The 15,739-nt window shown below is 39.4% G+C and overlaps 1 protein-coding gene across 7 annotated transcripts in view; it reads right to left on the minus strand.

Annotated features, from left to right (window-relative positions):
- Positions 1-15,739, minus strand: part of fab1 (fab1 kinase) — a 114,787-nt gene that overhangs the window by 19,754 nt on the left and 79,294 nt on the right. For all 7 annotated transcript variants that reach the window (XM_067109043.1, XM_067109046.1, XM_067109045.1 and 4 more), the window contains 2 exons: positions 8,393-8,533; positions 7,991-8,199 (listed from right to left, as the gene is read on the minus strand). In XM_067109043.1, coding sequence (XP_066965144.1) covers positions 7,991-8,199; positions 8,393-8,533 — 350 coding nt within the window. The remainder of the gene's footprint in view (positions 1-7,990; positions 8,200-8,392; positions 8,534-15,739) is intronic.

Consider the following 15,739-nt stretch of genomic DNA (forward strand, 5'->3'; position numbering starts at 1 on the left):
ATACAAACACATGGGCACATAAGGATATGTACATGAAGAATGAATGTTAACAACAGAAGGATGCTACAAGAAGAATGGGGAAGTTATCAAGAGAGTGGAAAACAAGGTACATGCCTGAAATGTTTGAAACTTCAGTTAGGTCTTTACATAAAGGAAAACTAGGTTGTTTTGGAGTAATGTGCACATAGAAAGATATGTTATTGAGCATACAGATCTTAGCAGGTGTAATTCAGTAACTGTTTAGGCTGTGTAATGAATGTCTGCTTGAGGAATGAATGTAAAAAGAAATCTGCTTTTCTACAGAAGTAAACAGAAGAGAGAGTGAGACTATAAAGCTGCAAGAAAATTTATTAAGATTAAAAAGTGAGGCTCAATTAGGGAAGAGCAGTATGTATTTTTTTGTCAATAAAAAGAGTGAACTTATCAATCACTGGTGTGTGAACATTTTAGAGAGATAAAATATAATGTCCATGCATAGGTCTGCATACAATTCATGTAGAATCTGAAGCTGGTGCAGTGTGGAGCACTGAGTATGTTTGGTGCAGGTGGCTGTCAATTAGATTCTTGATACTACTTAGTGCAAATGGTTGTCAGTTAGAAGTGCTTACAAGTTTTCATAAAGTGTAGCTTGTACATAAGTAAAATTTGCTTTGGTATAAAATTAAGTCCTAAACAGTGATCTGTTGTTTTGAATGGCTGTCTCATTTCTCCCGAGAGACAAGGAACTGAATGAAAATGATGTACTTGTAGGCATTAAAAATACATTTTAAAAGTAATCCTAAAGTAATGCTTTAGGATAAGCTTTATTAACACAAGCTGGATCAGCCATTCAGATTTACTGACAAGGTAGTAAACTACTGACAGGCAGGGGATAGCACTGCCCACCTGATGGTCTACATTCCACTTTTTGCCTTCCAGTCCAGGTGACAGGTTAGAAGGGTGGCTGAGGTGGGCCATTCATGTAAGGAACTTCAGGTTTGTTACGTTAGGAAAAATACAACTTACTTCTACAATTTGCTATTTTTTTTCCTACAAAAATACAAATCTTCATCTCTTTAGATTAAGAGACTTACCCAAGGTTGGAAGGAAATCTGGCTATTCTCTGAACCGAATGGTAGGTTTGCCCAACCTGGGAATGTCCCTGGTCCATTCAGGAGCAAAGGGAGGCTGACCCTGCACCTCTAGCTTGCTGCCCAAATGGGGTGTCAATACAATTACTTAATCAGACTGTAAGAAACTTAGATAAAATAAAATGTAGGAGAAAGTAAGGCAAGCCTAAGTCAACTAGGGTCTGACCTATCATCTATTGTCACCTTACCCTTGCCAAGAGAGGAGGGGAACTTTCCTCCCTTCGCACACAAAGAAAAGAATGCTGCTCAGCTGAGTAGCTAACTTACACTCTCATCCATCCAGCTTGTACATAGATTGGCACTAACTCTAGCTTACAAGAGAAGAAGAAAAAGAGAGAAGGAGAACCAGTCACTACTAACCTCTCTCTCACCAGCCAAATACTTTAGATGAGGTGCCACCTGTCCTGAAAGGGAGCTGAGCTAGCTACCCAACCCATGAGCAACCACCTCCAGCCCTAGGGTAGTGTGTCCAAGGCCAGTAGGCAATGTTCACTAAGTAAAGCAAACAGGTAGGTAATAAAAAATTATCACCTCTTCGCATGAAATACCTGATGATCTGACAGGTTCCTAGTGAGTGTGAAGGATGGGACAATGCCTCTTTCATCATGAACTCTCATCTGGGTTGCTTACTCGCCCTTCACAATGGGTTAGTCACATGCCTATGAATCGACTCAAAGAGCTAGAAAGACCTAGTGTTCTTAAACACCAGTTTCTGGACTCTGTTAGAACTAACTGAAAAAACATCTACATTCAAGCCCAAGATGATGTGATCTCTTCAGATATCAAGTAACTCAAATTGGACATACAGTAGTATTATTCCATACATCACTACTCGTACAGTAGTATTATTCCAAACATCACTACTGAGAGTCCAGTAGAGAGGTGACTGAAAATGACTATAACTAGAGTCTAGATGAAATTCGGGACAATCCTGAATAGACAGAACTCCAACCTCCAGTGTGCCACAGATATTAGAGCCCAGATGACTTGCCTTCACCTATGATGATGTCAGAACTACTGAAAACACAGTCTTTGGGTTCAGATCTATGCCTGACAACCTTTGTACAGAGTCATACAGGTTGTAAGTCAAAACTCGTAAGGACAAGAGTCCCACCCCTGCAGGGTCTGAATCCCTGAAAGGTGCTCACTTTAAAAGTGGAGATCCATCTCTGGATTCTAACCTTGGCCTAAGACTGATCCATGCCTTCATATGCTGGGTCGGCAAGAAGCTTCTTACAGTGAAGGTTGGTGAGAAAACACCAGTACCTGCTGACAATTAGCTCTGACCAGAAAGACCCCGTCTCCAACAATACAACTGAAGATGGTCCTTCCCTGTCAATCATTCAGGGAATGAATGTACTCTTAAACTCTACATAGTTGGAAAGACACTTCTCAATGGAGGAGACACTGGATACCCACCAAGTGTGAAGTGCCATACCTCTTGCACCTGGAGATACCCAACTATAAGCAGTTGAATCCTACTGTCAACCAAAGAGAAAACTCTTAGCACCTCAGACAACAAAGCTAGCAGATCTGGATATTACTCATCATGGGCACAAAGGAACAATCAGAATCACCTCAGAAAAGAATACAACTTGCCATTGGTTACTTACTAAAAAGGCAGAATGACATAAAAGCTGTATGGTTCAAAACTGCCTTCCAGAAAAGAAAGCCTTGCTCCATGCTTACCGCAATCCAAACATGGAGAAAAAATTATTTCTAGAGCCTCCTGTTGTGCTGAAAAGCAGCCAGGTGTAAGCTCGAAACCTGGAAATCTCAAACAACTTCCTTGCCATACATGTGTCTAGGAACCAATACATCCCTTTTATTTTTTTATAATGGTAGAGCTGGTGTGAGAGCCCAAAAGGTATCTGGACCTTAGCTCCAAAATGAAACTCACCATCCTGAGTGAAACCCAGGTGTGCGCCCCACCCCTAAGTGAATACGCATTCAAAATGAAGGTATCCCTGAGGGAAAGTGCCTAAAGATGCTTCCAAGTGCAGTTCCAAAGTGTTGGCTTTGCTAGCAAACTTTCTTTGGCACAACAGAAAACTTGTTCACAGCCCTCAAGTTTGCTGACAAAAGGATCTTAAAACTCTTGCTGCTGCCAGCATACCCAGGTGCTTACTCTCTGCTTGGGGAAGAGTAGTAATATCTAGTAGTTTATCACCACTAAACTCAAGAGAGAAGGTTGTCCTATGGCAACAAATGGCAGCCAGCTCACCAGCACCACAAAACCCAAACTCTTTAAGAGAGTAAAAATCTTACAGAAGAGTACAAGCTGACACCATTATGGAATCGTAGTAAGATTTTGGGGAAAAGGCGATCGAAAGCCCTGAATCAAATCCTCCCCTGAGGGTAAAGTTTAGGTCCTTCCAAAAGTGCCAAAGGATGTGTGTATCTGAGAAAATACCCATCCTTGAAGTCCCTCAAAAGAAGAAGTCACTCTCTGTCGACTTCTAATGTGCCAATCCTCAGCATCCCTCACAGTCCTAATGAAGATGAGGTCACACTGCAAGCCAGAAACAAGGAAAGGAAATGGACCAGGAAAGAGGGTAAGAGTTATCAGAACCCAAAAAGATAGATGTAAGTATCCTTCCCATGGTGTATCTACTCACCAGGTCACAGAAAAAGTCAGTTATGGAGAAATGACTTGACAGGATCCTCTTACAAATGGTAGTAAAAGAAAAAGAATGCTACGTTTGAATTCTCCCTCTTCCTTCTTTCCCTTACCACTTTCCTGAATGCAGAAGAGTGGTTAAAAATGAGACAAAACTCCTAAAAGGAGAAATAGTCTGGGATTCTCGACAGCATAAAGTAAGTCTGGAACTTCCACAATCCTAATGAAGAGAAGGCCAATCCAACCCGAAAGTCCAAACACATTGCTTGACAAGCCTGGGGGTCTATAGGACACTGTCTGGCAAAGACAGGTGCTGTTATTCAACTGCACCAACCTGCTGCAGCCTCTACTTTGTTCTGATATGAGTGAAGTAGAACCCAGAGAGTGTTCAATCCTTGGTGCCAACACAGCCTTGGTGCCAAAACTTGCCCAGGGACTTGAGACATTATATCCTGCCTCCCCACATGCAAATAAGCTCCTACTCAGTGGTCTGGTGAGATGAGTAGCTGAAAAAAGTTTGCCCCTAGACAAAAAAAAGTCTCAACTGTAGGCTCTTCCTTCATGGCAGCCCCCGTAGAAGCAGCCACATTCTCTACAGTGAAGGACCAAAGATCCCAAACTGAATCCACCTGAAACATGTGGTAAATTACTGTAAGTCACTACCATCACAGTCAAGTGAGAGAGAAACTCTAATCTTTCAGAGGCGGTCAAGTGAGAGACTAAAAGAAACTGGGTGAAAACTGAGTCTACCTGTATTGTCAGTTTGATACTGTCCAAGCAAAGGAGTGTTCTCTTCAATGAGTCAGGAGCAGATGAGGAAACTCACTAGACAGGCTAGGCCTAAATTCCCTTTACAGCTACAGTCAAAATCATATGGCCACAAAACCCCGCAAGTAAGTCACAACCATCGCAATTGAGTGAGAGCCTTGGCTCTCTCTAAGTCAGAAAACCCCTGCAAAAATGCCCAGTTGCTTCCTTGAGGCCATCCGGCAGATCCCTCAAGGCATTGACATCCCAAGAAGCATCTCCCACAGGAGGAGGAGCCCACTGAAACCCCCTTGGAAGCGTTGGGTACTTGGGTGTATGAGCTGTTCAATTCTAGAGACCAATACAGGTATGTACTCCTTCATGAAAAGTCTCAGAAAAGAGTGAAAACACTCACTATCCTGGCCCATATGCCTATTCTACCCCAGTATCTCGGACACATCTGAAGAACAGTTAATAGGTGAACTGTCCCTGATACCCCTGACCAACCTGACAGGACTGTGCCTCCAGAAGGTGAGCAAGGCTGTGGATGGTCAACAACCTGGGTTGCCGATGTTCCCATAAGTCATGGAGGGCATACTTGCTTATGAAACATGAAGGAAGGCCATCCATGATTGTACCAAACCTCTCTAAAAGCCTTAACTCTGCAAAAATGGAGGATGGAAGGGGTAACGTCCTCTACTGGCCTTGGATGACAGGACTGCCCAGTCCTGTCACTTCCCCAGGACCCCTGGTCATTCCCATAAAAAGTGGGGTGGGGGAGGGATGAACACTTGTATACTCAATCATTGCATGCACACACTAGTTCACTGCTGAGGGTCCCAGACCAGTGCTCTGAGAACCATGACTGGGCCAGTAAGCCATGTTAATTGGACCAGTATTGGTACCCCTGGGACCAGAGGACCTAGGGGTAGTCAATGGACAGAACAGAGGATCCCAGATCAGTGGTCTTATAACCCTGAACAGACCTGTAGCCTTGCTACCATACCAACAGTCTGTGTACCCTGATTAGACTGGTAGCCTTGCTACCGGACCAGTGGTTTGAGGATTCTGATCAAAACAGTAACCTTGCTACCGGACCAGTGTTCCAAGGAACTCCATCAGACTGATAGCATTGCCAACCGGATGGTACCCCAGGAACCCAAGCAGAGGGTCCCGGACCAGCAGTCGGAGGACCCTGATAGGAACGGCAGCCCAGCTACTGAACCAGTGGTCCAAAAACTCTGATTGGACAAGTAGCCTTGCTAAACATACCTCTGGAAACAGAGGACAGCATCACAACCAAGCAATCAGATCCGAAGATCAGGCCTGTCGATAGGACATGGGCTGCCCATCCTGATTTCACTAGCCCCTCTCTAATGGTCCTGAAGAACCAGAGATAGAAGGGGTGAAGTGCTACCATGCCACCCTGGCCATCCAACCACGGAAGGACCCGGAACACCAGCTCACTGGTTCCCAAAAACTCAATTCAACACCGAGAATTAGGAAACTGAACAAGCAGCACTGATGGATTGCACAAATTCTTCTCTGCATGAACAAAAAAGATCGCTGCCCAATCAAGTCACAATAAGGTGAATACCCTTGGACTATTGGCATATCTAACCCATTCCGTAGGTCGGATAACGAAAACCAACGGTCCATGCAAATGAGCCGTGCAAACCCCCTCTATGCAATCCTGAAGGATTGTGGTGAGAAGGGTTGAAGGGGATTACCTATTACTATGGTCATCTGACCATAGAAAAGCAGGGAGAACACTCCAGACTTGTTGCCACCTGTAAACCTGGTCCATAGATCAGGGAAACGAGAAGCAACATGCCGCATGAAGGATTGACACACTCCTCTCTCTCAGTGGGACAAAGAGAGCTTGTCTCGAAGCAAGCTCGAAAGCCTACAGAGATGACACATACAGAGCCTCAAGTCTAAGGAAATGTCACTCAATGCCAACCCTGCTTAGGAAATCAATCGCCAATGGCAATCGTTACTCCCCACCCTACCCCGAAAGGAAAGGTGTGTGGAAAGAAGCTTGATACATACAGTAAACCCCCCGTACTCGCGTTCTCATGATTCGCTGACTCACGCATTCGCGGGTTTCTCTGTGGAACATATCTAGCCGTTATTCGTGGAAAATTTGCCCATTCGCGGTATTTTTGACTGAGAAATATTTACTAATTACTGTATTTTCATATAATTTTCATGAATAAATGCACTTTTTGTGATAAAACTCTTAAAATACTCAGGTATATGCATTTTTACAGGGGTTTTTCTGTGTTTAAACTATCAAAATGGGCAATTCTAAGTGTTTTTAGAGGGGTTTTAAGTATTCGAGATTTTTGCTGCAGGGGGTGTGGGACGCATCCCCCCCAAATACGGGGGGTTCACTGTACCTTCTAATGAGGGGCAAACTCCCCAGTCCTAAACTTACAGCCATATTCAGAGCAGAGGTGAATTTCAGAAAGAATGACACAAAAGATGAGGAAGGGAAAGAGAACACCACTATCCTCCTTCCACCACTGTCAAAATTTGCCTCATTTGCAAAGTTGTCGAAAATCACAGGGATCAGAGTAATAAGGTTACATGGCCTATTCTTTAATGAACTAAAAGGAAAGCCACAATAGCAGGATTACTTTAAATAAGGTAAACCTTACTTTCACAGAACTTCCATGTGGTTTAATCTGCTGTACCAGAAGTTGTTGCGTGTCCAATGAAAACAAGAATTCATATCAACAAGGAAAAAACAAACCCAATTCCTTCCAAGAAGGCTGTTTGACTGATGAGCTCGAATAAATACAATACAAACATAATCAAAATCCAAAAAGGAAAAATACTCAAGTTTAATTACCAAAAGTTTGAACAGCAAAATTTGATCAGAGAGTCCTAAAAATCATCTTAACTCGACGGCAGCCTGAAGAAAAGTGGAGTGTAGACTGTCAGGTGGGCAAGGCTTTCCCCTGTCTATAAGCAGTTTAATACCTTGTCAATAAAGTTTGAGTGGCTGATCCAGCTTGTGCATGCAAGCTTATCCTAATTCAAATAAAGTTTTGTATTTGTGTACAAAGATATTTTACACTGTGGGGAACAAGGCAATCATTTTGAAAATTTTTCCTCTAATAACTCTCACAGCAACTGAAAGCATTTTCAAATTTACCAGAAATAATTTTTCAGTATGTATAAAACCATGCCTTTAGGATATCACTATCTAAAAAAAAGAAGCCTATATGGTAGGAGGTCTAGAATCTATTGGAGATGTAAAATTTAAACAAATCACTACAGTTCTTTATTTTAAAGGTATAAATTATTTCTAAACCATACACTGTACTGTATTCAGTATAATTCATATACTGTATAGCTACTTGTACTGTAAAACTGAAATTTATTTATATAGTACAATCATAACTGACAAGGTTGGACTGCAGACAATAGGAAGCAATCCACTGACAAGGCAAAAACAAAACAAGCAGACAACATTTTAACTTACATCAACCAACAGATTAGCAGAAGATGACCAGAAAGTTGATATGATATTCTTAACTGCACTAGCAGCAATTCTTCTTTCATTTGCACGTTCTGTTTCACGAGCTATTCCAACCTGACCACCCCCATCAGACAGGGACCTCTCATGGCCTCGCCCAGGAGATTCCGCCAGAGGAACATGAGTTCCAACTAATCCATCACAAGAATCCGAGGCTGCATACATAAAAAAAATTCAACTTTCACATAAAATAAATAACACTACTGTATACTGTACTAGTCATAACTCCAGCAATGAATGTGAAGACTGGATATAAGTTTCAGCAAAGAGCCAATTATACATCTGCATGATCTAAGAAAAGCATCGGAAATACTGTAATTCAAATAAATGGCAAGAAAAATATTTTACCTTGCCTTCGATGAAATACTCCAGAACTGTCAGCAAGCTGATTTGGTAAGACTGCATGCAGGCCACCACTTACATCACTCTCATTCTCCCAACTATTCAACACCTCACTAGATGCTGATGACAAAGACAGAGCACTAGTACCTTGATGGCAAAGAAAAATTTTGAGTTAGTAGTACATTCAAATAGTAAGAAAATGAACTGCAAAATACACATCAGTAAAATAAATATGAAATCCATGACAATAATCATCCTTATAATGTACTCTTATTTCCAATAATAGTAAATAGTAATTTTGTTTGAACTGTTATAAAATTATTTATTACTGACATGGGACAGGGCAGGTACAACACAAGGAAACATTCTAGGTGAAGGGAAAAGTGAAAAGATAATAAAGTGCACCCACATCTGCTTTTTATTGACTTTATATTTTGATGCCTGACCTATATATACAGAAAATTTTAAGAGCCCATACTAGAGCCATATCTACTATGGACCCACAAAAGCACCTTGTGTAAAGTTAACCTAAAGGTCACACTTGTCAAAATACAAAAATAAGCTGTAAAACAAATATTACCCTAAACACTGTACACCTACAATAATTCTGAAGCACATTCTATGCCCCAAACTATAAACCCATAAGCTAATACTACATGCATAAGAAAACCTTTCTACTAATATCAAAGGTTAGACTTGTTAAAAAACATTACTGTATAACTTTTGACTGATACCAAAATACAGAAAGCAAGTCTGACTGATTCATAATACAGTAGGTCTAAAAGTATAAGAGTCAACTGACATGTTTTTCATGCAGCTTGTACTAACACATGTGAGATGATCACATATCTAATTAGTGCAGCTGGTGGATCTTTCAGTTCACCTGTGGGACACAGTAAATAAACTGTAAATGTAGAACTTCCTTAACCCAATTACTCAACTGATACAAAATTTACTTACTCACATTCCTCCCAGAGCAACAAGTAAGATTTATTTCAAATAAGTGAATGCTACATGGCATATGAATACTGTAAAAGTTCCATGTACTCGTTAAAAAAAAAGCTTATTTTAATGTTACACAATTACCCCTAAACAGGGTTGGTTCCATATAAAAAGGACAATGGTCATTGCCACATTCATATCTTAACAGCTGAATGTACAATGAGCCCCTTTGCAGAAAAACACAAATGTAAACAGCTCTTCACCTTTATTTTGCATTTAAGCTCACACTTCCAGGATGTAAGAATCCTTCTTTGCCATATCTGTTTTTCGATCCATCTACGCAGCACTTTCTAGGTTTCCTCTCCTCCTTCCTTCTGACACTTTTCACCAAAGGTGCTCTATTCTTTCCCACACAACAAAAACATCTCAACAAATTCTGATCAAATTTTCAGCTATGCTATCCTTTTTATCACCTATGTAGCTTCACATATTCCAACCTGTCTTCCTCTTACACCACATATGCTACACAAGAAATTTATCTCACAAACTTCAATCTTTTTTTTTTTTATTCACATTCAACATCCACAGTTCACTCCCAGAGAAGGGGAAACTGAACAATTCCTTTAAACATTCCTACCTTGGCTTCCACAGACATATGAAATCTCTTCCCAATATATTGCATACACCCTGATATGTGACTTTTCCCATCCTTCCCTTCTACCATCATGAATAATATTTACTGTACTATATACCCAAATGAATGTCAAAATAGATTTGAAATTCTAGAAACCACATCTGAGGAGGAGCAGACAATGAATGAGTTCTGGTTTGACATCATGAATGTATAGTAATCTGCCAGAAAAGAAGTAGCAAGATATGGATGAGGAGATAGAAACCTTGAATCTCACATGAGTTGAGGAATAAAATACAGGGTGGACTAAAGCATAATATATATGTAGACAAATTTCAAGAAGATGAAGCTGCTAAGGAGAACAAGCACAGTAATGAAGTCAAGATAGTGTATTTCAATGAAGTTCAAGACGCAATACACGAGAATACTTGGACATAAAGGCTGATGATGTTGACAAAGCCAGGTACTATTCAGTTAGTGGCAATGGTGTTAAGGGTAGCCAACAAAATTATTAATGAAATATCCCTGGGTAAAGAGGAAAAAAAAGGAGGAAGTAACTCAAGAGGAGGGATGAGTCAATAACATTGGAAGAGGATGAAGAAAAGCAGCAATAAAAACAACATTTTCGTGAGATATATTTGACAGACATGTCAGAAGCTGAAGAACTGAATGTACTTATAAATTAATGTTTGTAATGGAATCAATAATAAAGAAACTCAGACTGAATCATTGGAGATGATTTTAGTTGAAAACTGAAATGACACCTGGACTGTTTTGCAAATCCCAATGATTGGGAACTGGAAGTCATAGGAAGGGTACCAAAGAAAGGTGACCTGACTGAAATGTGTTAACTATAGAGGCATTGCACTTTGCCAATTGTAATGAAACTATCCAATATACTCCTCATTCTCAATACGTCTGAGAAAGAAATTGGTAAAAAAACTTAGAGATGAACAAGCTGGTTTCAGAAAAGGCAGAAGTTACACAAGTTAAGACGCATTGTGCACCAGTGTACAGAATTCAAAAATACCCCTCTGATGGCAGACCAATATCATGGAAGATTTTGCATCACTATGGCATTCCTGTTAAACATGTACAGCTATTGAAAATTATCAATGACACAGTAGACAAAGTTAATGTTGGTGGGGTCTTTCCTAAGCCATTTTGCAGTAAATGGTGGGGTGCTACAAAGGATATTATTTCACCATACTTGCCCTTCTCACACATTTTATAAAAGGAAAAAGTGGTAAGAGATAGATGGAAGAGATGATTTAGACTGGAGTAATGATAGAAGTTTACATATAGAATAAGATGCTGCTGTTTTAATATGCAAATCACTTAAAGATTTACAAAGCTTGCTTAATAGAATGCATCATATACCTAGAGAGAAAAACAAAAGTAATGAGAGAATATACGCTGAACATACACAAAGAGAAGAAATCACATTGAATGGAGAAATGATTAATGAGGCTAAGTCTTTCAAACATTTAAGAACACTGGCATTAAGTACAGGTTCCCTTCAGTTGGAACTGAGTGACACTCAACAAAATGGCAAATCACACACACACTGGGCAAGTTGAATAAAACTTGGAAAACTGTATACTAATTACACAAAATTAAGATTACATAAACACCTACTATAGTCTAAATTGCTAAACAGAAAGAATCATGGTGTGACAACGAAACTATAGTAAAAAGATTCTGTTGATATAAAAATTAGGCTTTAAGAAGAATACTGAGTCTGATAGCAGGACAGGTTAAGAAATAATACTGTAAGAGAAAATCACAGAAGCTCAACATGTAGACGAGAAAATGATCAAAAGGAGCTGGAGGTGGCTTGGAAACGTCCTTTATACAACCCCAGAGAGAACAGCACAGGCTAGTGTCTGGGCTCCTGTGGGAACAAGAAAAGTTGGGAGACCTAGACCTACTAGGAAAAGAACTATGAGAAGAGAGGCTGGAGACAACTAGAGATCTGTAGAAGACAAGGCACAGGAACAACATGAGTGGCAGAATTTCATGAAGGCTTATTGTGTCACGTGGCAGTGGAGGTGATGCTGATGTATACCCAAATCATGTATGAAAAAAAGTGGCTCAACTCACTCACCATTCATTTCAACATTCATTGCTACATCTTCCCAATTCCCATTTACCCTCATAACCTTACTCCCATTCACATTTACTCTCAACATTCTCCTCTTGCAAACACTATGAAATCTTTCACAAGTTTTTACAGTGGCTATTCATTATCCCAAAACTGGGAGGTTACTGTATCATCTGAAAATCATTCCATGCCCTTCATTCTCCTATCCCATTACTCTGCACTTACATCCAGTACCATTTCTGTATCTTCTAATATCACTTCAATCATAAAATATCAAGAGTTACAGGCACATAAATTCTTGTCTTCAATAACCATGGTTGAACCTGCCCATTACGATCTTTCAAATGATCTATTACCACTTTGAAAAATCAACAAGAGAGCCTCCTAAGTCAACCAACCAGGAATACCCAAAGGTACTATAGCTGGCAATGAATGGAGGGAACAGATGGGGTAGAGGAGAGGGTTCAATAGATATGATTTTGATCAGCTGATGTTTAACAAAGGAGGAACTTGTGTCCTGGCAAACAAATTATGCACTAGGTAAGTTTAGCATTTAACATTTTATCCCTTAATTTAAACTATCAGATTTAAACTTTAACATTATTAAGTATCTTTGACTACAAGATTAATCATGATGATGAGGGAAGAGAGGTTTTTACCCAACTGGAAATTGTAACACAAATTATTCTGTACTAATAATGGAAATAGGTATACCCTGCACAGTTTACATTTCAAGATACTATACCTTTACAAGCAGTCCCCAGTTATCAATGGGGGTTCCGTTCCTGACAGTGTGACGATAACCGAAAATCACTGATAACCAGAAATTGACGAATAGTGGAGCTTATCGGCGCCGTATAAGCAGATACAGGCAGTCCCCGGTTATTGGCGGGGGTTCTGTTCTGAGGGTGTGATGATAACCGAAAATCGCAGATAACTGAAAATCGGCAATTTTCGGCACTTTTCAGTGATTTTTGAGGCTTATCGGCACCAAAGAGCGCCGATTTTCAGTTATCGGCACCTCTGTTAGGTATGTATCAGCACCAGTACCCAATTATCGGCCCTGATAAAGTGGAAATCGGCTATTTTTGTCACTAAACAAGCACCATAAAACCAGATTGCCGTTAACTGCAGACTGCCATTGGCGCTGATAAGCAGGGATCAACGCCTCTGTTAGGTGGGTATCGGGGCCGATGTTTGGTTATCGGCACCAATAAGCGGATATCAGCAAGTATCGGCACCGAAAATCCAGTTATCATCACCAAAATTCCAGTTATTGTCGTCGCTAAACAAGCACCGTAAAACCGGATCACCAATACAGGGGACTGCCTGTAAACAGGTACTGGCTTGTAACTTTACATGGATGCAGCTTACGATTCCCTTAATTTCAAATTAAAGTACAACCCTGTTCAGTGTGTAGAAACTATAAGGCACACTGAATGTCGTCTCACCTCTTACCTCACAATATTGTAAATAAGAAAAGGAAAAACAGCCTAAAAAATTTAAAGAGATTTAGTGACAGATGCTATGTCTGTGTAATAAATAATATAAAACTGGTTCATTCCATGATTATTTCAATCAATTATGTCCTGCAGCAAACCCGGTATGCAATGGACTTCAAATTCTCACCACAAATGTCTGTCCTATCCTAGGTCCCTCCAGTCATCGCAAAAGTTCTCTCCTGCTTCCTCATTCACTGTCCTCATCCACATTTCCCTACATCTAATCGTCTTAAATCCTTCAGTCAGCAGTCTACTCTATTACTTTCTACACCAGTCTAAAAATATTCAATTCACTACCATCTGGAGTTTTGCTTGTAGAAACATGTATATTTTACCTATTGGTAAAACTTTACTCTGAAACAGAATTCCATTTATTTTACTGTAAAGTTGATTTATGGACTTCATGAACCATAAATCATTCATTTCAAGCTTGAACTTTTAGATGTTATGGATGCCTGAGTATTCAGATGTAAGTTCTGTTGTTCATAGAAAACTAGATTTCTTTGTAAGTGGCCAAATTGATAAGCACATATACTAGGTGGTTTGCCATAAACATGAAAGAATTATTTATCCTGCAAGTCAAAGGAGCAAAGCTATAAAACTAACATAGTTTAAGGGATTAATTTAAAGAACAAAGATAACTGATGAATGGGCTACGAATTATCACAATGGGTCACGGATTATCACATTTCTATGGATCAGGAATTTTAGCTGGAAAACACTCCAACATCTATTGTGGTGATTCTGGTGTAAAATTAGAGCTGAACTAGATTTAGGATATGAAATACAGTTGTTTTATCTGTCTTGACAGATAAAATGAACATGCAAACAAAAATGGGTAATATCAGAAACACCAAATACTGGCTCTCATATTTGACAAAATTTTTCTACTCCCCATATACACACACACACACACGCACACTGTGGGGATGTGTGTTTATCTTAGCTTTTCAGTAGTCCAGTATGTTTCAAAAGATCACTAACTCAAATTATCTCTCTCTCTTTATACTTGCCTTTAATTTATCATCATTATCACAACACCCACTCTTGCTCTTATTTGTTGCACCCAAAGTAAAATAACTGTTTGGCAGAGACAACTATCATGATGTCCAAGTAAACTAAAAAAAACTGGCCACTATACTTACACCAAAAAGGATGAATTGATGAAAGCAAGAAAAAGTAACATCTTCATCAGTCCCATATGACTGACATGAAAATAAAAATGCTGGAAAACTTAGACAAAAACTGCCAATCACAGGTGTGCTTGTTCAAATGTTCCTAGACAAGATGTGAATGTAAAAGCTTCCTTGGAAATTCCTGGGTTTTGATAATGTTTGGGTCTTAGAACCCAGTCTCCATAGCAGCTCTCAAAATTTCACATGCCCCACAGCATTAGGGATTAGCAGAAGCATACCAAATATGTAATCATAAATGTAAGATGGTAATGGTGAAGCTAAATCTGGTGATACTATCATACACAAGGACCTGTCCCTGTGGGTAAAAACTTGGAAGTCTAAAGAGTATTAAGCATAGTTAAAATATTCCAGCTGCTGATTAGCATGTTATCCTACTATAATTATAATTCAAAATCCCATTTTCAAGTTTACTATCTACATTTAATAGTTTAAGAATATGAAAAGCAAAGAAAGCATACAGCAAATATACAGTACTATTATAATACAGTATACAGTTACAGTTCATGTATAATGACTACATAAAACACCATTAGAATTTACTTAAATGACTCCTTTTCTCAAATACTGTACAAGCTTTAAAATTAACCTGTTTCATATTACAACCATCTTGTCACACACATTGAAAAGTAGTTTAGTCACGTATTTTAATAAATGAAAGAACTAATGGTTCCTTGTGACAAGTGCGTATTTCACTGCAGCTATGAGGGGTCCCTTTACTCCCTATGTCAACACAATAATGGGTTTGTTTTTAATAAATAAAAATATCTGAAATGTGTCAATACAATTTACTAACCATAGGTTTACTTGAGCAGAATTACTACTTAGGGAAGAGATAATGCAATTTAATCTCCTTTGGTTAGATATTCCTTACATTATGTCAAAGATTTATGTTACTTTCCACAATAGCAACAGCTATCAACTTACTTCCTACAGCTGTAGAGACACAAACTGATATGTACCTTTAATTGTTGCAGAATT

Source organism: Macrobrachium rosenbergii, chromosome 9 (genome assembly GCF_040412425.1).
Source record: "Macrobrachium rosenbergii isolate ZJJX-2024 chromosome 9, ASM4041242v1, whole genome shotgun sequence".
Taxonomy (NCBI): Eukaryota; Metazoa; Arthropoda; class Malacostraca; order Decapoda; family Palaemonidae; genus Macrobrachium; species Macrobrachium rosenbergii.